Source organism: Lycorma delicatula, chromosome 3 (genome assembly GCF_047948215.1).
Source record: "Lycorma delicatula isolate Av1 chromosome 3, ASM4794821v1, whole genome shotgun sequence".
Taxonomy (NCBI): Eukaryota; Metazoa; Arthropoda; class Insecta; order Hemiptera; family Fulgoridae; genus Lycorma; species Lycorma delicatula.
The window spans coordinates 66505564-66530740 of NC_134457.1; the positions used below are offsets into that span (position 1 = coordinate 66505564).

At 30.2% G+C, this 25177-nt stretch overlaps 2 protein-coding genes across 2 annotated transcripts in view; one reads left to right on the forward strand and one right to left on the reverse strand.

Moving 5' to 3' along the window:
* Positions 1-1049, reverse strand: part of LOC142321662 (tax1-binding protein 3 homolog) — a 36304-nt gene extending 35255 nt beyond the window's left edge. Inside the window, exon 1 of the mRNA XM_075359927.1 lies at positions 855-1049. Within this exon, the coding sequence (XP_075216042.1) occupies positions 855-911 (57 nt within the window). The 5' untranslated portion in view covers positions 912-1049. The remainder of the gene's footprint in view (positions 1-854) is intronic.
* A 238-nt stretch (positions 1050-1287) lies between these two features.
* LOC142321663 (uncharacterized) overlaps positions 1288-25177 on the forward strand; it is a 50984-nt gene continuing 27094 nt past the window's right edge. The window contains exons 1-3 of the mRNA XM_075359928.1: positions 1288-1604; positions 12043-12278; positions 14161-14330. Coding sequence (XP_075216043.1) covers positions 12051-12278; positions 14161-14330 — 398 coding nt within the window. The 5' untranslated portion in view covers positions 1288-1604; positions 12043-12050. The remainder of the gene's footprint in view (positions 1605-12042; positions 12279-14160; positions 14331-25177) is intronic.

Sequence of the window (25177 nt, forward strand, 5' to 3'; positions counted from 1 at the left end):
CAAAGTGGATCATGGCTGGCTAAATATCTCCTGACTGCAGCGGGGAATAACCGTATAGTGCACTGAAGTTGCAATTCAAATAACCATATTGAAGTTGGCAGGCATTGACTTAAGAGAGGACTGTTTTTCTCACAAACAATTTCATGTGGCTTGCTCTACAGTAAGTTCTTTCAACAACTTATACATTCTATCGCCAAAAAAAATTGCCAATATTTTCATTAAATGCCATGACAGGGATTTAATGGAAAAATTTTAAAACAATATTCTTAATTTAAAAAAAATTTTTTTGTGAACCTAAGTGTCACGGCTAGTAAGCATGGTTATGTATCAATATGAAAATTGTTATAATTTTGTTATGCAATGTGGATATTTTATGTTGATTCAATTTTCTCAGAGATGAATCATGTTTTATATATTGAATCATCTAATATTGCAATTTAAATAAAGACTTTACAGTTTAGACTTGAAAATTACTTCTCATATATTCCTGCGTAGAATTACTTCAGAAGGCAGTCAGCATCAGTCTAAAGAAACCGTCAAGAAATGGGTGCAGTTAATAAATTTCGGTTTATCAAGTCTAATGTATATTATAGTCAGTATATCAATAGGTACAAAAAATTTCTAATAATAATAAGTTACATATTCGATATACTGCGAAAATATGAATTTCAAAAATATACGTTAAATTAAACGAGATTTAGTTTTTCAGTGAAAATAATAGTTATTGCATTCAGATTATGAAATATGAACATCTGTATTTAATTCCGTTTTTAAAAACTATAATAAAATCGTAAAATAAGCAAACAGATTTATATAACTTTGAACTAACCTAATATAGTTTTTTCGGTACTTACGCTGAGGCATTCCATGACTGTGCCAGCCTGATGCTGAAAAGCCATTTTAGCGCACATTTCATGACCTTTTTTAATAAACAGTTAAAAAATAAATAAATTTACTTAATGTTGTTGACTGTTTAAGTGTGCAATTCCAGCAAACCTCAAATAACGGGATGACCAGCTATGAGAGTAGTGTTCCTTGAACAAATGCCTCTTTGATATTGTTGATATCAGCTGGTTTTAATGATAGAACGTTTATTTCAATGTATTTACAGATTTTTGTTTTATTTATCAGAGAACTTCATTATGATTTTAAATAATTAATGCATTGTAGAAAGATTTTTCACTTTTTTACCTTAAAAAATTTATAATAGTTGTTATACTTGCATATGTATTTCTGTTCAGATAATGAATTTTGACTTTCAATTTGTGAAATGTGTGATTCCTTTGGCTTCTGTTGTAGTTGAAACAGTGTTGATGTCTACTAAAATCTGATTAAATTGAGTCCTGATTAGGACAGTAAATATATTAATAAGAGATTAAGTTACTGGATTCATATTTGTCTGCAACAACGTTACAAAACCTTATCATATGGGTTTTTATAATGTCTAGTCATCGCACTTGAAAGTAATCCGGATAATTATTGCTTGTACGGGAAGGAAATTTACTGGTCGCGATTTGGAAACTTGAATCTTATTACTGATCTCATGTTTAATGGATACATAGTGGCTTGTTGAGTGAAATTCTTACATTTTACTGCTGTTAACGGTTTGTAATTCATGTGTTGTAATCATCTTTTAGTATTATTAAGTTATAGCTGTTATAATTTCAAACTCGTAATCATTAAATTTTATATGTAGAGATGTAAGAAATTTATTTGCACTAATGATTCAGCTTCGTTATTATTGTCATTGCATTAGATAAATTTTTGAGTCTATTAAGGAATTCAGCTCCATTTGTCTAGTTATTTTAATAAGGTAGTATTATTTGAAGAATTAAAATTACCATGTAGTGAATTTTAGGAATGTTTAAAAAAATTGAAATTTTTTAAATTGATCCAATGTTGATACAAAATAAAGTCAACTTTCTTACCAGTGCATATAAATACCTAATATTTTACTATATTATTAAAAATAATAAATACTGTGGCATTTAAGTAATAATAATCATCAATTTAATAATGTTTTAAATTTTTACTTTATGAAAACATTCAAAACAGAACCACTTACGAGTTATCAGCCTAAATATTATTTTTAGATTAAAGGCATAGTTAAAAGAAAATTATAAATATGTATTTATGCGGTGTTGCCTATTATATTTTTCAGTACAATATTATGTTAAAAGGGTTGAATTAATTTTGGACAGAATAAATTTTAATTAAATTGCATGTTTTATGTATAATCTATTTATTAAAAAAAAGTTACATCCATTATAAGTACACAAGATCTAATTGTATTAACGCTTTTATTTACTTCCTTTAAATATTTGTGAAAATGATTTTAACATTTAGCAAAAAGACTGTTGAAGTACTGCATATGTAATGGCATGCAACTTTCTGAAGAAACCTAAATATTAATGTATTTAGGATATCTTGTCAATCAAGCAAACAAATTAATTTAAAAAGTGAGATTGACCATAATCAACCCCAAAAGCTGGTCTTAATCTGATGCTTTAAACTGGCAATAGGATTTAATTTCTATGTTAGTATTTCAAAAACCTGATTATTTTCGTCAAAAAATTTAAACAATGCGATTCTTACACTGGCATAATTTGAGAACTAATTATGCCAGTAAATTAACCACATGATTTCCTTGCACTAAAACTTTTTTAAAATGAAAAGTACATAAAATTTTATTTCATTAATAACATGATATTTTTCACATTTTTTTCTTTTTTTTATTGTTGTTATTGAATTATTATTTATCGTTAAAAAAATTTTACAATCTGAGGTTAATAATTATTATTAAATCAATATATTTAAATTTAAAAAAAGAAGGTGAAAGAAGATTTGAACTGATGTGTCTTCCCCTTCTAAGATCAAATTATTTCATTAATTAAAATTTAATTTATCTATAACTCTGGAATCAATGAAAATAAGTACAACTTTTTGAAAAGCTCTCAATGTGGGCTTATTACTGCAGTTAAGAAAAATTCCAAAATCTAAATAGTTTTGGATTTTGGGCCTTTTTTTGGACACTTTTGGTTAAGTAGATTGTAACAGATGTTAACAGCAGTTAACATCTAGTTGCGCGTTAACAGCAGTAGTAAATCAAAAATTTCAACATCCTACTACTAATAATTTTTGAGTTATGCGAGGTACAGATGTCTTGCCGAAACTAGTCAAAATGGTTTCAGGGATGGTCTAAATGGATATTTCAGTTGAAATATGAAAACCCATTTTCACAATACTTACCTTACTTAAAAACAGAGTAGGTAAAATTTAAGAATGAAGATTGTTGGGTTGAAGTAGATTAATAAGAATATGGTAAATGGGAAAATACTAAATTTTTCTAAAAATTTTATGCAGATTAATTATAATTAATGATAAATTGCATTAGGAAAAGTTAGAAATATTACTAAAGGATTAAAAATGTTCCATTTGCCTGGAAGGATCTAGAAAACGTTAGTCTCAGCAACTTCACAAAATAAAATAAATAAATAAAAAGGAATAATTGATAAAAGTAATATAAATACAATCAGTACAGAATCAAATAGCCTTACAGTTTTGAAGACATTAATTAGACAATTTTTGAGTAAACATATTTCTTACACATAGGCACAGGCATGATTGGTTAATTTTAATGGTTATATTTAAACACCGAAAAGAGTGATATTTTTTTAATATTTTTTATTAGTTAGTCAATTAATTAAAATGGGAATGGAAACATAAAAATGTGACCTTTTTTGTGGGTTATTATGTAATTTGTTGTTTGATTTGAAGTGAATTGTTAATTTTTTAAGAAAAGCTTATTTTCTTTTTATATAAAGTGTTATTACTTTTGAAGGAATTGTTAAATTGACAATCATGGGCTAATTGTAATTTAAGAATTGTGACTGAGATAAGAGTGAAATCTCTAAAACACGAAAAAGAATTGTAGGTTAGAAAATTTATGATTGAAAATGTATAGATTAAATAATAGCAAGAATACTGAGGTTAAGTATTACTTAAGTAAAGTATTCTATTAATTTTAAGAAGCATGTTCATTGTTCATATAAACAAACTGCGGACACCAAGCAGCTTGATTTTGGGTATATGAAATAATGTACACTTTTGATATACCTGTAATTAGTAAAATTGAATGTGGGAAAGTTATAAAATCAAATTGGTGGTTATTTCCTAACAGACAGTAATAATGTAGTTTAATGCCTATTTTTAAAATGTTTTTGGGTACTTATCGGTTATATGGGACCCCCCCCTACTGAAATCCAATTTTTTTTTGAGTTTTACCTGTTCTAGTTAATTTGCATCATTTATCTATAGTTTCTTATTTATGATATGAATTTATAAGTATAAGATAATAATTATACATAATAACCTTTGTGTGCAACTTGACACGATAAAACTGTATATAATTTTTATTTTTAATGTTAATTAGACGAGGTTAGCAAGTGAAGCTAGCATGTGTTATATTTGATTAGATTATGTTGATCCATGTAATGATGAATTGCGCATGTGTATCAACATAACCTACACTCACTAACCTTGTCTAATTAATGTTAAATATACAAATCATATATATTTTACCTATTTAGGTGGCCAGAGACACAAATTTTGTGTAAGAATGCCTCAAAAGTATCAGTGCCAATTAGATTTCAGTAGGGGTCCCTTATAACCAATAAGTGCCTGTTTTTTCGCAATAAAAGAAAAACTGAGTTGTTTACATTCTACACCTCTTTTACTTAGCATCTAATTTCATCAATTATATCAGTTTCTGTATTGTAATTCAGAATTACATATACATTAATGAGCAATCACTGACATTTATAATCAATTTTTCAATCATTCCAATAAAAATATCAAAATTCTTTGATAATATGTTTAAAACACTACCCCCACTAATTATGTTCACTCCATTTTCAAGTAATAATTTAACCTCTTTCATTTTGTATCTGTTGCTATTTTTTGCTATGTATCTGCTTTCTTGTGTCTGACTTGAATTAATAGGGTTATAGTTGCAGTAGTAAGGTAGAATCTTTAAAGCTCGGAATACACTTTGGTTAAATTGTTAATCATAATATTAAGTTAATTGTTGATCATAATTTTTTAAAATATTTTTGAGGATTATTTTTAATTGAGTGAAATATTCAATTACTTTTCATTATTAGCAAATTTTTTCATTGCAATCTTAAAACTATTTCATATTTCTCACTTGAATAACTAAAAATTCAGTCCAGTTTTATATTATTACAGTTGTATCTGGTGTTTTGCCACCAGACTTTTTTAATTTTCATATTCAAATGAGATATGTTAGAAACTGGTGGTCATTCTTATGACTTTTAGAAAAAAACAGAAGATTGTGCTTTATTTTATTTATTGCATTCTAACTAATGATTGAAATGTTGTTTTTATGTATTATGTAATTTATAGTAACAATTTTTAATTTATTTTTGAGATCAACAATGGAAATTGATCCGTTCAGTTTCTTAAATCTTTTTTGTATTAAAAAATACTACCATTCTGAATCTGTAACTCTAAGTAATTAAACTTATATAGTGTCTTTTTTTCATATAGAAATAAATGAGCGACAACGACAATTAAATAATAGAAAAATATTTTACATTACACAATAGACTATACTAATATCTGATTTACACTCCTGTTTTATTTTTCCATTTTGATACATATTTTATGTGGATGACACAAAATTATTTAACGTCTATGTTTGTATTAATTGATTTATTAAGGAACTATCTATTTCTTTGTGGATAAACTTTGTCTGCAGAATCTTTATTATGTTCATCACTTTTTATTATACAGTTCACTGCCAGTTATGGCAAAGAATCATCTTTCCAAAGCTTTTTGAGGTTGTGCAACTGAATTGAGTGAGATTACATCTTTTCATTAGGTTTTTAACTGAATTTAATTTTAATTGTATGGAGTGAGATTACATCTTTTCATTAGATGCTTTCAATTAGATTGTTTTCACTGGAAAACAACAATGTTCTATCTTTTTATTGATCGAGTTTGTGTGAGCTGTGACCCATATGAACCCATTTTCTACACATGGAACACACAGTGTTAAGAACTGTTTTGTAGTTGGTCAGTGAATACAGTAAACTTCCTTTAATCCGGCATGTTCAGGACTTGGAGTATGCTGGATTACAAAATAGTCTGGATTACAGGATGAATGTCAGGAAAAAAAGGGGAGGAATTAGAACTAAACAAAAAAAATTACAGTAAAACATAATTTTTATTATGTATTAAAACAGCATAAATAGCATAAAAAATTCTTCAATACAGTACATACAGTAAAACCAAACAGTGCACTGTAGGCTTAAAAAAAAATGAAAAGGCAAAATAAAAACATTATTTTAATTCTTTAAACAGTTTAAATACAGTAGCATAAAAAATTACAGTATTCAATAAACTACAGTAAAGTGCAATATGAGTGTCTTTTTAATATGAAGTTGAGCAAGAAGACTAACTAAGTCTGTAGGATTGTTCTTGTTGGTATAAGCCGTCTTAAACAAATGCTGAATATTGTCTTGTTTTTAGACTTCTCTTCTCGTTTGTGAAGTTATATCATGCAATGTAGAGTTTCATTATATCAGCGTCATTGAATGAACTGCTGCATTCAGCAAATTTAATAAATGTGTTCAAGGCATCAGCTCTTTGATTCCAAGTGATGTTATTTGATTCGTCCATGTCATCTTCATCTGAGTCAACATCTTCAGAAGATGTTGGATTTATCACCCTTTGTATGGTGGCCTCATCTGTCAGAATTTCCTCTGTTGCCTCATTTTTATCTGTTTCAACCCACTCCCTAATTTCTTGTCAAGACAGTTTAACTGTCTTCTCTAAAGACAAATCACATAAAACATCTTTTAATTCATCTTCAACAGTTTTACTTTCAGTAATTTTGCCATTTGATCCATTACTTCAGGCCAACTATTTACGCCATGACTTAAAGTTCCAGTTTTACCCCGACTCAAGCCAAAGCAGTAGCAAAGATAGCAACTTTAATATAGAACTGTCCTTGGAAATCCTTAACTTGCAATTCGATCTCCTAAATTCTGTACAAAGTAACACCTTTAGTGTGACTTAAAGTTCTGTATTGCCCCTTGATCCATTGGTTGAAGCAAGGATGTAAAATTGGGAGGAAGATATGTGACTGAAATGTTACGAGATTCTAATTTCTTCTCATCTGGATGAGTTTTGCAGTTGTCTAAAGGTAAAATAGCCGTACTCTTTTTAGGCATTTTCAAAATTGCTTTTAACAGCTGGCACAAAGTCTGAAAAACCAGTTTTTAAACAATTCTTGATTCATCCATGCACTTGAATATGCTCCATATATCACAGGATATATGCTCCATATATCACAGGATATATGCTCCATATATCACAGGATATATGCTCCATATATTTCATGCCTTTTAAGGCGCTAGGCTTCATTAACTTCCCTATCACAGAAAAAATTTAGTTTGTGATTATCTGACGAATTAGAGCAGAGAAGAACTGTTAACTGTGATCTTTATTTTTCTTAAAACCTAACGCATTTCTCATTACCACCAGCTAGGGTAGAATTTTGTAAGCAACACCACAAAAGGCCAATCTCTTCTGCATTATATATTTGATAAGTTGTCAGTTCATATTCAGACACAACAGATTTGAATATAATTTTAAACTCTTCACCCCCTTTAACTTCTGCAGATTTCAGCTCGCCAGTATTATCTAATTTCCTAATACCATGACGAATCTTAAAACTACTTAGCCAGCTTTCAGAAAATTTACAATCCACATTTGTGATGTTCAAATCTTGTTGAAATTATTTTGCTTTTTCAATAAGCATAGGGCCATTTAATGGTTTACCCTCTGAATGTTTTGCTGAAAACCATTTGTACAAAACTGAATCTAGTTGCTGTGACTTGTTTGTTTAAAATTACCTTTCAACAACATTTTTAAATTTCTGATTCATTCAGAAACTGTGTCAACTTGTTTTTAATTTAATTTTTTTTGTCACAAATTGTGGACGACCCATACGCCATTTTCAAACTTCCTAAAATTTTCAATTTTTGAGCCAAAGTGAGAGTCAGATGTTTTCATTTTGAAGAAACAACATTAACTTTAGGACCCATGACACTGTCAATCAGAATCTCACAATCATTATAAAACACACTTTTTTCAGCTGAAAACAAATGACTAACAGCCTGATTGTAACACTTAATTAAAATGATGGAAATCGAATGTAAAATGTCAACAGATGCAGTAAGGAACACGTGGTCTCCCTCATCTTTATGATGTCACCCAAAGATGAGCAGACTGTTATATTTAACGACTGCTCATCCAAGCATGCTGTTCCATCCGATGTAACGTCTTCCCTTTTCACCTTCAATCGCATACAAGCTTGGACCAGATGTGATTTCTTGTTTTGTGATGTATTATTTTTTCAGAAAATTGTGACGGATGATAGGATATTGGATTAATGGAAATTTACTGAATTACCATTTTTCAAAACAAGTCTGGATCAAAGATTACTCCTATATAGCTATCACAATGAATCTTGAAGCTTTGAGTATAATGGCTAGTATGGTGTCTGCTATCCAAACTGAAAACATTCAGTTCAGTTTTCATGCCAGAAGCAGATTGTTTTCTTGTAACTACAACATATTATTTTATGTTACTGGGTCTATTTTAAATATTTTATAATTCTGCTGCTTATACTTTATAAATGATCAAGTATTTTGTCATGAAAAGAAATGTTATGGTATATTTTTATGTTATAAAAATGGAGGCCTCTTCTCAACAGATATTGTAATTACATAAGCAGACAAATGCTAAATAGCAACCTAATTAACATTGTAATTTTTAATTAACATTTATATATATCAAACATTGTGTGACAAATATAGTTTACACTCTATGTGATTTTATATATTGTAAAAATAAACACGGGCAAACCAAGTATTATAACTCAGGAAATGAGTCTTTTTTCTTAGAATCATATCAATAAACAATGTTGCTATATTGTTTGCTATGTGCTCATAGTTTAAGCAACACTCATTAATCACTTATTATTTATTTGCGAGAAGATAGTAAAAGTGATGGTGATGATTCGATGATAGTAAACTTGGAGATTGTAATATTTTTTGTCAACTGGATGGCATTCACCCTCTTTAATTAAAAAGTTTTGTTTAGATCTACATTTAAAAATAATTAGTTTCTGCTGTATTCTCCAAATGTTATTTAGTGTATTTAATCATTATCTTGCATTAACTTTTGAATATCTGTTTGAAAATGAAATGGAACACCAGCACTTAATGAAGGTAGTACATTTTGATTTGCATGTTATATCATTTTATATGTAGGCTGCTATTGTACAATTTCCAGCTTCATATAAGCGCTTCTGTAATTTGCATGTTTACCATTTTGAAAAATGAATAACATTTTTTTTCGCAGAAAATAGTTGGATATTAATTCACATTTTTCAGTAAGCTAATTAAATTTGACATAACTTACATTTATATAAATAATTAAATTTAAAAATGTAATATGTTCAAAATATTAGCTGCTATACATTAAGGTGATTCAAATTTCAAAAAATTGTTAAGCAATTCCTTACTAACACCACATTACATGTTTTGAAGGCCCATTTGTTGTTAGGCAATGAAGCAAATGTTCTGTTAAAAGATAGTAGAATGATTCAAATTGCTGCTGTATCAACCAATACGTTAGACACTGCTGTGTGTCTATCAACCAATCCTGATACATTGGTTGTACAGTCTGTATAATTTGTTCTGCTGACTGGTAACTCTCATCCTCAGCAGTAACCTTACAATAAAAAAAGAGACTATGTTTCTTGTTTAGCATTTGATCTTTCTTCAGCCTGTTCTTTCTTTGAGATGAAAAGGAAGCAGTTAAACTGCCTTAAGATATTATTCACTGTATTAAAAAAACAATGTTTTTGGAGTTGTGGTCTTAGGCAAGACAGTAATTTACTCAGTTGAGTTTGTCACCATGTTAATTCCATTTGTAGCATCATGCTAACCACCTTCTAGCAGATGCTTCTTTATTGGGATTAAGTAATCTAGCAACTTCTGTGGTAGTGGAATTGTTCAAGAGGTTTAAAAACAGCCAAAGTAGCTCCTGAGGTACTTGTTTGGTGAAATTGTATCTCCTCTTCCTTATGAAATTTAACCAAATCCAATTTAATAGGCAATGTATTGTGGATATGGAAGTAAAAGTTTGTAATAAAATAAAAAATTACATTAACTTTTAATACACGCTGATTACCAGAAAAACAAAGAATATAGCATCACATTATTGTGATAACATTCCCTTATGGATTAATTTAATTTACATGCTGTTTTATATTTACAAAATTTTTATTTTTGATTTAAAATTAGGTAGCTTGTTTCATATATACTAGAGTATGAGGGAGTATCTGAAGCAATTTTCTTCATTGTTTTTCTTTTCTCCCTAAAACTTGAGATATGCAGGAGTTCCTGCTCTTTTGTTGGCTTATGACAGAAAATGCAAAAAGCAACTGTATAGGTAGGCTGTGCAGTGAATGACTGAATTTCATATGTGCTTAACATTTAATTGGAATAATAACAAATTGGTAATTATTTGAAAGATGACACACATTCAAAAGTTATAATCTTTAAATATGCTTTTATGGTCATCACGTTATCATCAGTATAAACAAAAAAAGTGTCGCTGTAATGTAGTTTTTTTTTAATTTTACCACCTTACTTTTTCTTGACTTATAAAGATTTTAAAATTAGGTAATTACATATTCCATAAGCTTATTAGATTAGTTTAGGTCAAGGTTAAAATTAGTTTAGGTTAGGTAAATGATTCTGTGTACTGTACTTCATATGAAATGAAAAATAACCTAACACTCGCTTCATTCGCTAACCTCATCCAATTAACCTTAAATATTAAATTGGCTGATTTAAAATGTAAATACAAGAGAATATTGTACAAATTCAAAACATTAGTCCCCTGCTACAGGATTATGCAGTTTTTGATCTTTGCAACAGTTAATACTTTTTTTTTATATTTACAATCGTTGGTGATGAAAACAACAACATATGCTAAGATTATTGACTTTTAAATGCATGTCATCTTTCTAAATAATTACTAATAAATCTTTTATTCTCTTCAGTAAGTTTCAAGCAATTTTTTTTTTTTTTAGTTTGGAAAAAGTAGTGTGCATCCCCAATTTACCATTTATTTTCATATGTACCATTTACTGTACCATTTTATTTTATTTACTTCTAGTCCCAACATACACCCAGTGTCACTAATGTGAGAGATAAGTCATTTTTACAAGTTTTAAACAAGTTGGTGCAGCCTTACTGTTACTCTGAAGCATAGTTGAAAATATATTGTGGTAGGGATTTGGGTGTAGTTTGTGATTGATGCATTACTAACTATATGATATATAAATCAGTTTAGCCATGAAAAACATCATTTTAATTGCCAAACTTAATCTTTTATTTCTATTACTTATTTTTAGCTAAATAATAATAATAATGCTAATCATTTTAAAATAATTTTACTTGACAGCTGTAGTTTAGATTTGTTTCTAAATTTTGTTAATTTTTAAATTGCTTGTTATTAAAATTATTATAGAAGTATGAATTATTTTTTTATTACACTATGTTCTATAGTTTATTTATCTGTCTTATCACTTTTATTATATACTAATGTAAACTGAATGATTACTTCAACTGTCTGGTGTGTTGTGAATATGTGATATTCCTTATGTAGTAATGCTTTTTGTACTTTTACAAAACACATAACTACTTGACTTTTGAATGCCACTTTTTGAAAAATTACTTATGTTATTTGTATTCTTTTTTTATTTTTGGTGGAGTAATGCGTATAATGCAATAAAATAATTTTAAAAAATTAATCGTATGTTATATTTTGGAAATAATATGTAAAAAAAAGTTCTTATGTTGTCAGAAGATTACTCTCTGAAGCCACTCTTCTCTGTGTGTAATATTAAATAGTTCTTTAATCATTTTTATGTTACAGAGAAAAAAATGGAGCAAAATTGTTCACAGTTACCTGCTGGTGAAACAGAAGTTGAAAGGAGAAGTCCTTCTAAACCTAGATTAGAATTTGAAGAAGTTGGCAAATTATCTCCTAATGATAGAGCTGAATCTCCTGATTCAAATTGTGCTATTTGTTTGGGTAAATTACAAAATAAATCATTTACCGATAGCTGTCTTCATCAGTTTTGTTTTACTTGTCTCCTTGAGTGGTCTAAAGTAAGCATTTTTTTGTCTTTTACTTTAAAATTAATGTTTTTATATAATAGCATAAAGGCATTTATTTTTTTAGCCAGGTTCAGTTTTAAAGTCAGTTTCGAGGTCTGAATTTCAGTTCAGAACTGACAAACTGTTTATTTAATTTTGTGTGAAAATAATAATTTTATTTTTCCTATACTGTGTTTTCAATTTGAATTCTTCATCTATCATTTCCTTTCATTACCTAGATTAACTTAAATTCTCATTCAGGATCTTTAGAATTTTGAGGATTTCTTCCCTAAAATGTAAAATTACTGCAAATAATAAAATAATTTGTAAAATTCCTAAAATTATTTGCAAATGTTAAAACTACAGGTGAAAACTGTTAGTTTTTCTACAATCATAAACATCTCTTTGCTTAACATTAATCATAAATTCTAATGATTATGACTACGTAGAATAAAAATTAAACAAAACATTGATTCCAGATTAACAGTTTATTGCTGGAAAACGTACTCTTGATGGCTATCTCAATAAGGGTGTAAAGTAGTACTTGAAATTCTTTCAAGATGTCCTGCATAGTATAAGTATGTGTACCATTCATGCATAGGTCCTTATGTGTGTTTAGTAATTGCAGAAATCAGAAGTCCCTGAATTAGTCCCTAGATAAAGGTTCCCCTTATCATACAGTACAAATTGGTATATCTTTTCTCAGTCTTCAAGTAGCACATTTATGGTTTGAAATCAACCAATTCAAATAAATGGCACAACCAATTATCCTCTTTGGATAATCCTGATTACAGTTTCATGAGATTGTTCGCCAAACATTGTTTGGGTAAATGCGAGGATTCCTGTTGTATTTTCCCTAGATTCTTAACAAATTGAATCCAAATAATGTATATCATCATTCTGTATCATAAAATTTTGAAATTATACTTAAAAAGTTACTAACCTCTATATCAGGGTGGCTCTGTAGCCTTGATGACTGATTTGCAACATGTGAAAGTAGAAGAACAGTTTTATTTGGATCTAATTTTTTTTTAAATCTACTTTTAATAATCACTTATCCATATTATACATTTTATATGAATTTTTTATAGTATGATTATTTTGGATTTTTTAATATTTTTTTGCTATTATTAATTTACGCTTACAAACTAACACCACCATTCTTTAATTATTGTTTAGTGTTACATGTTAACATACTTGTATACCACATGTAATGTTATCTATGTATGAGTTCATGAACTGCATCTCTTACAACCTACTTTTCCATATTAGCTGGAATATCTTTGGGAGTAGCTTTTTGGAAATTGAAGATTGAAGTATAAAATACCAGCTGCTGAAGTCACTTCAGTGAAAAGAATTTTGATTAATCATCTAAATTAAACCCATGGTGCAGTTTCACTCAATGTTATGTAATGGATGATTTGGCTAATTATTATAGCAGTTGTATTTAATAAGTTACAAATTTATACTGAAAGTTAACTGTGATTAGATTATGCCTACTGTGTGGTGACAGTTTATTATTAATCATTCATAAAGAAATACTAAAATAAATTCTAAATATTCATGTTGTAATTTAAGGTAATTATTTTATTAAATATGTCATTGACATTTGGAGTATTTATTTTACATATATATTTAGGATGCTGGATTTGGCAATTTGTATGAAAGTGGATGGACGTTTGTTTATCCATGATCAGTATGATTTTTTAAAATGTTTTCTGGATTAGGTAGTTATAGTGCTTTTGGTGTTTGATAGTGACTAAAAGTTTGTATTGTGTTTATTTTTTAAAAATACTTCATGTGCTCCGTGATTATCAAAAAAAGTATAAACTTAATTTCTTTTTTTAGAAATATATCTAATAACTTTTTTTGTGAATGATTTGTTATTTTGTAGGTAAAAGCTGAATGCCCTCTTTGTAAGCAGAGTTTTAAATCTATAATTCATAATGTACGTTCCATTGAAGATTATGATCAATATCATTTACGTCAACCTGAATCTAGGATTGCGATGCAAAACTTCCCATATTCTTTCATTGAGGAATCACAACCTCGTTTCCGATACAGGTTAGTAACTTAAAATGGTAAGTTGCTAAATGGATAATTTACGTGTTTCTCTGTGTCTGGTAGATATGTGGCCTTTAGCGAAATTGCTAAGTTCATCTAATCTTTCTCAAAATCATCTGTTTGACCTTTCTTTCTTTTTCCTGTTCAGCTTCCTAGAATTACTGTTTTGCTATTATTTCAGAGGATGAATGAGGTTGATATGTATGAGTGTAAAAGAAGTGGTTTTTTACAGTCTCAGTTCGACCATTCCTGAGATGTGTGGTTAATTGAAACCCAACCACCAAAGAATACCGGTATCCATAATCTAGTATTCAAATCCATAAAAAAGTAGTCCTAGTACGCTTGAATGCTGGAACTCTCAACTTCCAAATCAGTTGATTTGGGAAGACGCGTTCACCACTAGACCAACCTGGTAGGTTATCTGTTTGATCTAATTTGTGTAAGGATCACTGTTGCCCATTAGGTGAATTTTATCTTTTCATGGTTTTCACCTACCATCATTTGAGGTGTAAATCAGTGATCGCTATGCATTCAGTATATCTACTAGAAGGGCCCATGAATTGGTCATCCTTATCCAGTAATTCCTTAGGGCAAACCACACTATAGATAATCTTTCTGCTTCACACTGTAGATAATGCAGTGGTGAAGCAGAACATTATACTACAATGTTCTGATTGAAACACAATATGAACTGGTCAGAGCATATATTGATCTGCATTTAAAACTTCCTGCCTACATAAGTGAAAGATTCTGTATGGCACCTAAATTGGATATTCAGTAGTTACGCACATGCAGTATTTATCCCCAGAGTAGCCGTTGTGGGCCTACCAGGTTAACAGATGTGGGAAGAAATTTGTAATTATTAGTTATTGCTAAAATATATTTATTACACAAATAAGCACTATTTTGTAGAATGATTAAAAGCAAATTAAAATAAGAGTTAAAAAATAGTCTTTGATTGTGTTAGAAATTCAGTAATTAGGCAGTTGTACTAAGAAAAAATTACAGTTAAATTTGTAGTTACTAACCTTTTTTTTTTTTTTTTGCTATCATTGAAATGTGAATGAGGTAAATTTGTGTTACTCTTATGGCTCCAACCACACACTGAACTGTAGTATGATTCACAATTTGATGTTCTCTTCAATGAAAACATCAAATTGAGTTAAGGATTTTATTATTTTTCTGATTTTATTACTGCCATGACTCATTCTGGGAAAATATATCATAGGGAGTGGAAGTTTCATCAATAGCAGGTGATTCCACTACACTCATTGAACACTGGCAGTGGTGGGAGATTATCAATAAATGACCACCCTAAGTCTGTATCATTTTGTTTGTTGACAATTCTGCTTCTTTTAGATGGCCTAACATTTCTCACACTACCGACTGATGGCATCGGGTCATCAAGATCTTCATTATATAGGCTATCATTAGCTTGATGATAATAATAACTATCATCATCAGAGGAACTAATAGACCTACCAGTTGAAGTAGATTCAATATAATCAGGATTACAATCAGAATCTAACTTCCCTTCAGATGCAGAATCAAAAGTAGGTTCATCTAATTTTTTAAAAGCAATTTGAATTGTTTTCCTGGCCATAACTAAAAAAATTTTCTCAATCAGAATCAAATAATTTTGAATTAGATTCCACGAGAAGTTAATTTACTATGCTGACAGTTTTTGTATCATGTATCTCATCCATTATAACAATATAAAACTAATAAAATTGTACATCTGTCAATTTACACTAATATGAAATAATAACAGAAAAATTTACATATAGTAACAACAAGAAAGCGTACATGGAGTAGAACCTACTAAACAGTATTCATAAAGTCAGTTATCAGTAATAAAACACAGAAGAAAATAAAAAAAAAAAACATGCGTAATCACATGCTTCTTTATTATTACAAAACAGGACTTATCAATCTTATAACCTACAAATAAACACAATAAACACCGACATAAAGAAAATACTTACTGCAGTAACCTGCAAAATACATGCCTCTCAAATGAAACAATCGTAAACAACACATATAACCTCATGTGCAAATAGTTTGTTTTTCTTCTATAATTAAAAAAATCCTCACCAGAGTGCAGTGGAAACAGAGTGACTTGAACTAAATCATTCAGTGAATGGTTTACAAAACCCTAGGCACAAAAATAAGCCGTGGAAGCTTTTTTATAGAATTAAATTCAATGGCCCAAAAGTTTTCAGGCTTTATTTGTTAGTATATTTCAAACAGTCCAAAAGTATTTGGGCTTTGGCTTCAATGTGTTAAGCCCATGTGGTTGTTGTTTTGTACCAAATAATATACTCAACAAGAAATTCAGGGGTGATATTCTTAATATTAATTCCAATGTTTTCTACATAGTACAAGATGTGATTGGAAAGTTTTAAAACAGGTGTGCTACTACTCAGTAGTAGCGGGTAGATTTGCCTACAGGTATGGAAGGCAATTTGTTTTGTCCTTAAAACATCCTGAAAAGATAACCGCAATATCTTCGTTCAGTAGAGATCCTGGTGAGTGAATACATGTTTTTGTTTCTTAGTGGATTATTGATTTTGCAAAGTGGATGAGAAAACAGAATGGGTTGTGTCAAATTTTGTTTGAAAACCAGGAAATCAGCTTCAGAGATTGAGTTAAAAAACAGCTTTCTGGGATAAGTGTCTGAGCTGGTCAAATGTTTTATCTGGTTCAACAGATTCAAAGATCACAAATCAGTCAAAAATGACTCCTAGTCTGCCCAGCCTTCCACTTCAAAAACGAGAAAAAATGTTGTGAAAGTTAGTGATTTAATGTGCTCTGACCACAGGCTTACAATTAGGGAGATGGCTAATAAACCAAATTTAAGTTTCTATATGGTCTGTCAATTTTATCTGAAGATTTGAACATACGTTGCATAGTGTCTGCAAAATTCATTCTAAAATTGTTAAATCAGCAGAAACAACATTGACTTGTTTCTGACAACTAAAAATATTGTGAAAATAGTTTCCTAAATTGAAATTTTTGCTGAAAGGAACTGAATTGACAACGTCGTAAATATGGAGTGTTCTTAACACGCTAAAGAAAGAAAATTTCCAGGAATGTTTCCAAAAGTGGAAACATCATTGGAGTCAGTTGTGTTCAGTGAGAAGGGGGATTACTTTGAAGGAAATCCATCACAATAAACTTTAAGTACTATCTTTTTGAAATTACAAGCCAACCTTAAAACTTTCCAGTCACACCTCATACTAGATAACGTCTACAAGATTGTTTTTTATATTATATTTTGCTGATAAACCTCTAGATTTATTTTATTAGTCTTATATTCAATGTAGAAAAAACTTAATTATTTTGGAACAGGATCTTAAGTGATCTGCTGATAAGAGAAGTTTTAAGGGGTTTGCTTAATTTTAAGATTGAAAATATAGTTTTTATGTTTGATATACTGCTATTAATAACCACTTATATGATCATTCCTGTGATAGTATAAAAGAAAGAAAGAAAGGTGTCTATTTATGGTCGTATGACTGGGTACACCAATTGCATGTGCTCATGCATCTACATATATACAAAGCAATTTTAATGTGAAACATTTATTTCTGCATTGTATTATTGAAGTCCTCTTCAACTATTCCTGTGATGTAGAACCCCACCATCAGAAATCATATGGCTTTAAAAATCTCTACTGAATATTTAATGTGTATGATAAATCCCTTCTTTCTAAGTATTCTATTATTTACCTCCCTGCTAAGAACAATATTTTTCATTGCAATTATTTTTGTCGTAATTAAAACTACAAGTTGTCTCTTTCTCTTATTCCCTCGCCCCTCACTATGTGTGGGGGGGGGGCAGTTGCAGTTGTGTGCATGCATGCATGCATGCATGCACACATGCGTGTATGTGTGTGCTTGTGCCCACACGGAATAATTATACCATAATGAAATTAAATAGTAATAAAATGTTATTCAGTTTAGTATTAGTTCAGTGAAGTCTTCTCATTTTATCATCCAGCAATAGTCACTCATTATTAATTCATCCCATCTGCCTTGATAATTTTGTACCATCTACTGTTTACAAGGGTAAATCAAATATAAACTGGATTTATGTTCCTGAGTGTCTACGGTTGTTAGGACTGGGCCCGTGCTTCTAGTATGTTTGGGTGGGGTCATTAGGAGTGGAGAGAGCTGGCCATTCCACACTCCCAACCAATTCATCAGTAACGCTCACAATGTCGATGTAACAGGTGCACCCCTCCACTCTGCACCGCATAATTATAAAACTTCTTGCTCGTGAAGGAGTTAAAGCAACAAAAGGTTTCTGGAGATTGACTGCGCAGTTTGGGGACTAAACATTGTCTAGGACTTGTGTGTTTGCCTGGTGTAAAGAGCTCAAGGAAGGACAAGAATGAGTGGAAAACCAGGAACACGCTTGCTGTCCTCAGACCAGCATTACAGACAAAAACATTTGTGCAGTTCGAGACATTCTTAAAGACAATCAACGGGTGTGAGTATTTGAAATTACAGAACAAGTTGGAATAAGTTATGGGAGCTGTCAAGTGATCATCACAAATGACCTACAGTTCCGTAAAGTGTGTGCCAGATGGGTCCCTTGCCTTTAACTGCAGATCAGAAGTAGAGACATTTGGAGGTTTGTCAGAGGCTTACAGCAAGGTTTGCAAAGGAAGGTGATGCATTTTTGGGTCGGATCGTCACCTGCGACTAAACGTGCCACCACTACACTCTCCAGTCGAAACAAGCCAGTATGGAGTTGTGGAAAAAAGGGGTGGCAGTCGACTGTCAGCTGACTAGGTTCTTTCAACTGTTTTTTTGACCGGTGAGGCATTTTGCTCATTGATTTTTTACATGAGCGACACAAAATCAATGCTGCTTACTACTACAAGCTGTTGAATGAGGTGAGGGCTGCATATCGCTGCAAAAGACAAAACTAACTGATTCCAGAGGCCATCGTACTCAACAACACCAGGTCCCAACTGCAGCTCTCAAAACTAGAAGAAATGCACTGGACTCAACTTGATCATCCTCCCTACAGCCTGGACCTATCGCCCTGCAATTTTCATTTGTTTGGGCTGCTTAATGATTTGAAGATGACAAGGGCATAGAGGGGGATTCATGCACAATTGGCTACTGATGCAACCAGCTTCATTCTACGATACTGCGATAACAAACCTTCCTTCTCATTGGGGAAAGATGTATTTCTGAAGCAGGAAACTATGTAGATAAATAAATTATATTTGCCTTTTATTTTTCAGTAAATAAATTAAAAAAAAAAAAATCCCGTTTATATTTGATTTACCCTCATATCCTGGTGGAACCTTTCTCTTTGTTTGTTGCTGATATCACCCAAGTTTAAAGGGAAAAATCCAAATGAGAATAAAATTTTTGTACTCGCTAAGAGTACAAAAATTTCATTATAATTATTATTATGTTTATTATAATTTTTATATGTTTCTTTACATCAACTTTGAATTACCATTAAATCAAAGCCAATCAAGATAAAAATTTTCAGTACTTACAGTACTCAATCTGGAAGTCGTTCTGCCAAGGCTTTATCCTCTCTTTCATTGTTGTGTGAAGTATCAAAATCATTTTTGTTAGTGAGTGAATTTTTCTGTTATATCATCTTGGTGTCTAAACAACAGTTTAGACACCAAGATGTGCATGAGTTGTGACACTCATGTGCATGTAATTTTTGATTTGAAGACTTGTCAGTTTAAAAAACTAACTTCAACAAATAATGAAATGATTAATGATATTGGATTTATTTATAAATCATTTCAACTATACAAATCTAACAAAAATGAAATGCGCTCATATAAGCTCTATCGCATTATATTGACAGTGATATGGTGGTAGGCAAATAAAAGAATGTCCTTTCTCGTTGGCTATAACATCAGTTTCATACAGTTTATGTTCATTCATATATGGAAATATTTTTTGCAACAGCACTTTTTTAGTTTCAGTATCATTGCAAGCAACTACTTTTTGTTGAACTTACTGATGTTCAGCTTTCCTCCAGCTGTTGACGAGAACTTTATTCACCACAACAGAGTGATAACTTGCATTATCCATTATTATTATGCTCCCTCTTGTAGTAATTGAAAAAGTAAAACCAATTTTTAAATCTGTTGCTGTTCATTTCAAAATGATAATCTGAACTGCCTTTCAATTTATTGTGGAAGATCCATTTACTTTGTTTTAGATGTACCTGCATGACACACTATTAAACAATCACCTTTTCCGATGGGTATTTTAATCCTTCTGTTTTTCTTCTAATCTTGCCATATGTATTTATGAGAATATAGTCTCATCTATGTAAAATATGGGTCAATCATCACCTGACACTTTTAATTTCTGAAAAGTCTTTAATAATTCCATTTTTAAGACAAAATACAATGAACAGTAGTAAATGATAGCTTTACATCCAGTTTTTCCCATATTTCCTTTATGAATTTCTCATTTATAGAAATTTCATTCTAATCATAGTACTGATATGATTCTGTACAATATAATTCTGGTAAGATGTATCCAATAGCAAGCAACTCATTCCATTGACATTCAATGTGTATATAAATCTCATATCAGTAATAAGTAAATTTTGCATAATCAATACCTCAAATAAATCAATCCATAAATAATCTCTCTAGTGTCTTATTGCACCACAATAGTAAATCTGTAAATAATCTCCGGTGTTTTATTGCACTTAATGAAAAATCAATAGATAAAATTTATAATGTGTATGTTGTATATATGTTCATGTATATTTTATATGCATGTGTGCATGTATGTAGTAATATATAGTAATTAATATATATAATTAATATATATATAGTAATTAATCTGTAGGTATTGGAGTGTAAGAGCAGTATGAATGTGACATCACTAATAAATTAATATATATATATATATGCAGATTAGATTGTAATTAATAATACAATATTTATGACCATGATAACAGTTATATTATGTGAAAACAAATCAAATGAAATTATAATAATAATAAAGTATGTGTATAACTCATAATTGAAGATTGGTAATAGGCATAATTTATGTACAGGTCTTCTTACTTGACCATTGTATATACATCAACAACCCTAATTAGGTTGTTAGAATCCAGATAAACCTGGGTGTCAATTCCATGTTCTAGGTGAAGAACTTTCTTTGGTAATTGATACTAGTTCTCTAACACAAAGGTTATGTGAAGGGAAATTCCATTTATTGCATTGCTGAAGGTAATTTAATAGTCCTTAGACCATTGTTTCCAAACTGCACAAATTTTTGGAGCAGTTGCCAGCAGCCTAAGTGGTTAATTTCAATTTTTTGGTAATCAGGTTCAGGCAAAAAGGTGAGTAGACATCCAATGAGAAAGTCTCCTAGTGATAAAATTCTGTCGAAATAGCAAAAATAGAATGGGAATTGAGACAGGCTTCCATTTAGGTTAAATCGTGTATAATTCCTCAAAATTGATTGTTTGTCCTAGTACACAATACATATGATATTTGACGCTCTTAATTGCCCTCTCCCATAAACCACCAAAATGGGGAGAAGAATGAGGAATAAAGGACCAAGTTATACCTTGCATAGATGAAAATGCTTGCATGTCTGATTTAACTTTTTCTGAATTTAAAAACTGAAATAAATTATGAAGGATATTTTTAGTGGAACGGAAATTGGAACCATTATCGGAAAAGATTTGAATAGGGATATCTCTACGTGATAAAACTCTTTTAAATGCTGCAATGAATGACTGTGAAGTCAGGTGAGAAACTAATTCTAAGTGAATAGCTTTGATAGTGACACATATAAAGAGTGCTATATAAGATTTAGTCATGGTTTTGGACCTCTGTCCACCATGATGTATCATAATTGGACTGCCATATTCTACTGCACAAATAAAGAATGGTCAGGAAGGAGTTACTCTAGAAGGTGGTGGCTGACCAAACTATTGAATCTGGGTTTTTGTATTAAATGAAAAGCAATGATCGACACAATAATTCTTTTGCCATTCATTATCCAATTTTTTTGACATAAGGAATGATGAGTTAATTGAACACCAGAATGCAAAAGTCGCAAATGCTCAGCACTAATAATTAATTTTGTAATATTTGGATTTGGATGTAAAATAAAATGTTGTTTAATGTGGTAGTATAATATAGAGTATTGTAATCTGCCTCCTATACAAATTAAACCTAAATCATCCACAAATGGATCAACAGATATAAATTTACCTTGATTAGAAATAGTTTTTTAGATTTCGAATTTCATTACTGAAATGCATGTATTATGATTGTTTTATAAAAAAGTTAAGTGTATGATTCAATTCCTTTATAATCAGAGAACCGCTGATTTGTTTAGATTGACTGAACTAAATGTGCGAATTACAGTAAGTAAAGATGAAAATACAACAGTGGATACAAATGATGTTAAAATAGTTTTGCATTTTTCTATTAAGCATTCAGAATTCATGTTATATTTGTTGAAACTAATATTGTGATTATTTTTCCAATGGCATGATGATTGTAAAAGCCGATAAGGATCATGCCACCAAAGTGACATTAAGTAATTTATTTTGAGTACAACCTCTAGACAATAAGTCAGCTGGATTTTCAGAAGATTTGATGTGCCAACTAGCATTTTAAGTATTTCGCTGAATTTCAGAGATTCTATTACTGACAAATACTTTCCAAGTAGATGGTTGTCCATGAATCCAATATAATGCTATTGTAGAATCTGTATATAAGTGTATTTCATCAAAATGTAATTTTAAAGCGTCGATTTAAAGTACCTTCAATAACAAACGACAATTCTTGGTAATATAATTTATTTTGGAGCTAATTTTGATTTAGAACAAAGCAGATTAGATGAGATTACTTGATTAATGAAAAAAGTTTGTATGTAAATACATCAGCCATACCCTTTTATGGAAGCATTGGAAAACCCGTGTATTTGAAATGAATTATTCTTACTACCATTTTTGGGTTTTATGGGTCGACTTATTTTAACTAACTCAATTAGATGCAACTGATTTTACAAATTGAGCCATTGTGTTAATACTGTGTGAGGTAATGTTTTGTCCTGATTAATTTTAAGTTGTCACAACAATTGCATGAAACATTTATGGGAAAATACAATAGGACCAATGAGTCCTAAAAGATCAAACATACCTGCAGTAATAGAAAGACTGTTTCATTTAATGTGAATTTTAGAATCAATAAAATGATTAATTTGGAAAAGTAGTGTCTGTTTTGTTGTTCCATAAAATTCTTAAAGTACATAGATTATGTTCTTGGTTTGACAGAGTGGAAGAACTGTGATCAGAAGAAGAAATGATATGATTATTGGAAAACCATTTATGGAGTGGAAAATCGTAATGTTGTAATAATTTATAAATATCAATTTTCAGTTGAAAATTCATTTAAATTATCTGAACCTGTAATGAGATCAACAACACAAAAATCCTTTTGAATGACCTTACATGCCAATGGTAAATCATTTTCATTTTCATTTGCTATCTGAATGAGACATCTTGTGGCTAAGTATGGCGCACAAGCAGTCTGATTAGTTACTGTTTGTAAAGTGAAATGCTTTATCTCCTGGTCTGGAGAATCACACCAAAGAATGCGTTGTAAATTGGAATCAACAGGTTTAACTTATATCGTTTGATACATTTTGGCTATGTCTGAAGTAATAATGTAATTATAGATTCTGAATCTAAGCATGATGGAAAATAAGTATTGTTGAACTACAGGTCCGACTAACAGAGTATCACTGAGGGAGAAGGTCATTAGTGGTTTTAGCTGAACCGTCAAAAACAATTGGAATTTTAGTTGTCAGACCCAAAGGCTTAAATACTGGTGGGATAAACAGCATACATTTGATTTGTTAATTAGCCAATCATTGGAGTTGAGTGAGGACATGTGACAAAGATATAAATAATCATGAATGAAAGTGGATATTTTTTTTAAGCTTGGAATTGTTCATTAGATATTTTTGTAAAGATAAGAATCTGCTTTTAGCATTAACGAAACGATCGTCTGACTGAATATTATTAGATTTGCATGGTATTGATACTACAAATCTGCCTTGAATATTTTAAATAGTGTTAGATTGAAAATGTTTTTCACAGTAGAGGTTTCATTAACTGAAACATCCATCACTATCAACTTCTTCAATTTTCCAAAAATTCTCTAGTATAGCTGAGAGATTTGTTTGTTTCATTGAATAAGAAAGAAAGTGATATTGCCCTTATCGTCAATAGAAAGGCATCCACTGAGTATGTGTCTTTACTTTGTTTCCTGAGTAATATAGGATATCTAGAATTTCAAATGAATTTCCCAGGAAAGATAAGATTCAAGTAAAATTGAACTCTGATCAGGATGTCAATACTATTTATTATGTTGAAGTTAGATAAATTATGAGAAAGATTGAGATGAGAAGTGTCAAATGTGTTTGATGGAAGGCTGTATCTGATACAACACATTGCACTTTGAAAGAAAAGTTTTTATATTAAGAGTGTAATGTAAGTGTAACACTATATTCAGATTGAGATGAGTTATTTATGCCTAAAATCAGAAGATCATTTTTAATAATTGTAAGTCCTAATTTTCAGACAAATTTATTTATATTATATTTATATCAAATGCAAAAATTTGTCTGACTGCCAGAATCTAATAAGATTCTACATAGATGGGAATTACCAAATATATCATTGGTGTTACATATAACGGTGGACAACATTATATTTTTGTTTTCTGTAAATAATAAGTGTTATTTTCAGGCGTATTGGTTCTTAATTTACATTCATTAATCTTATCCATATGGACAAGAGTTATGTTTTAT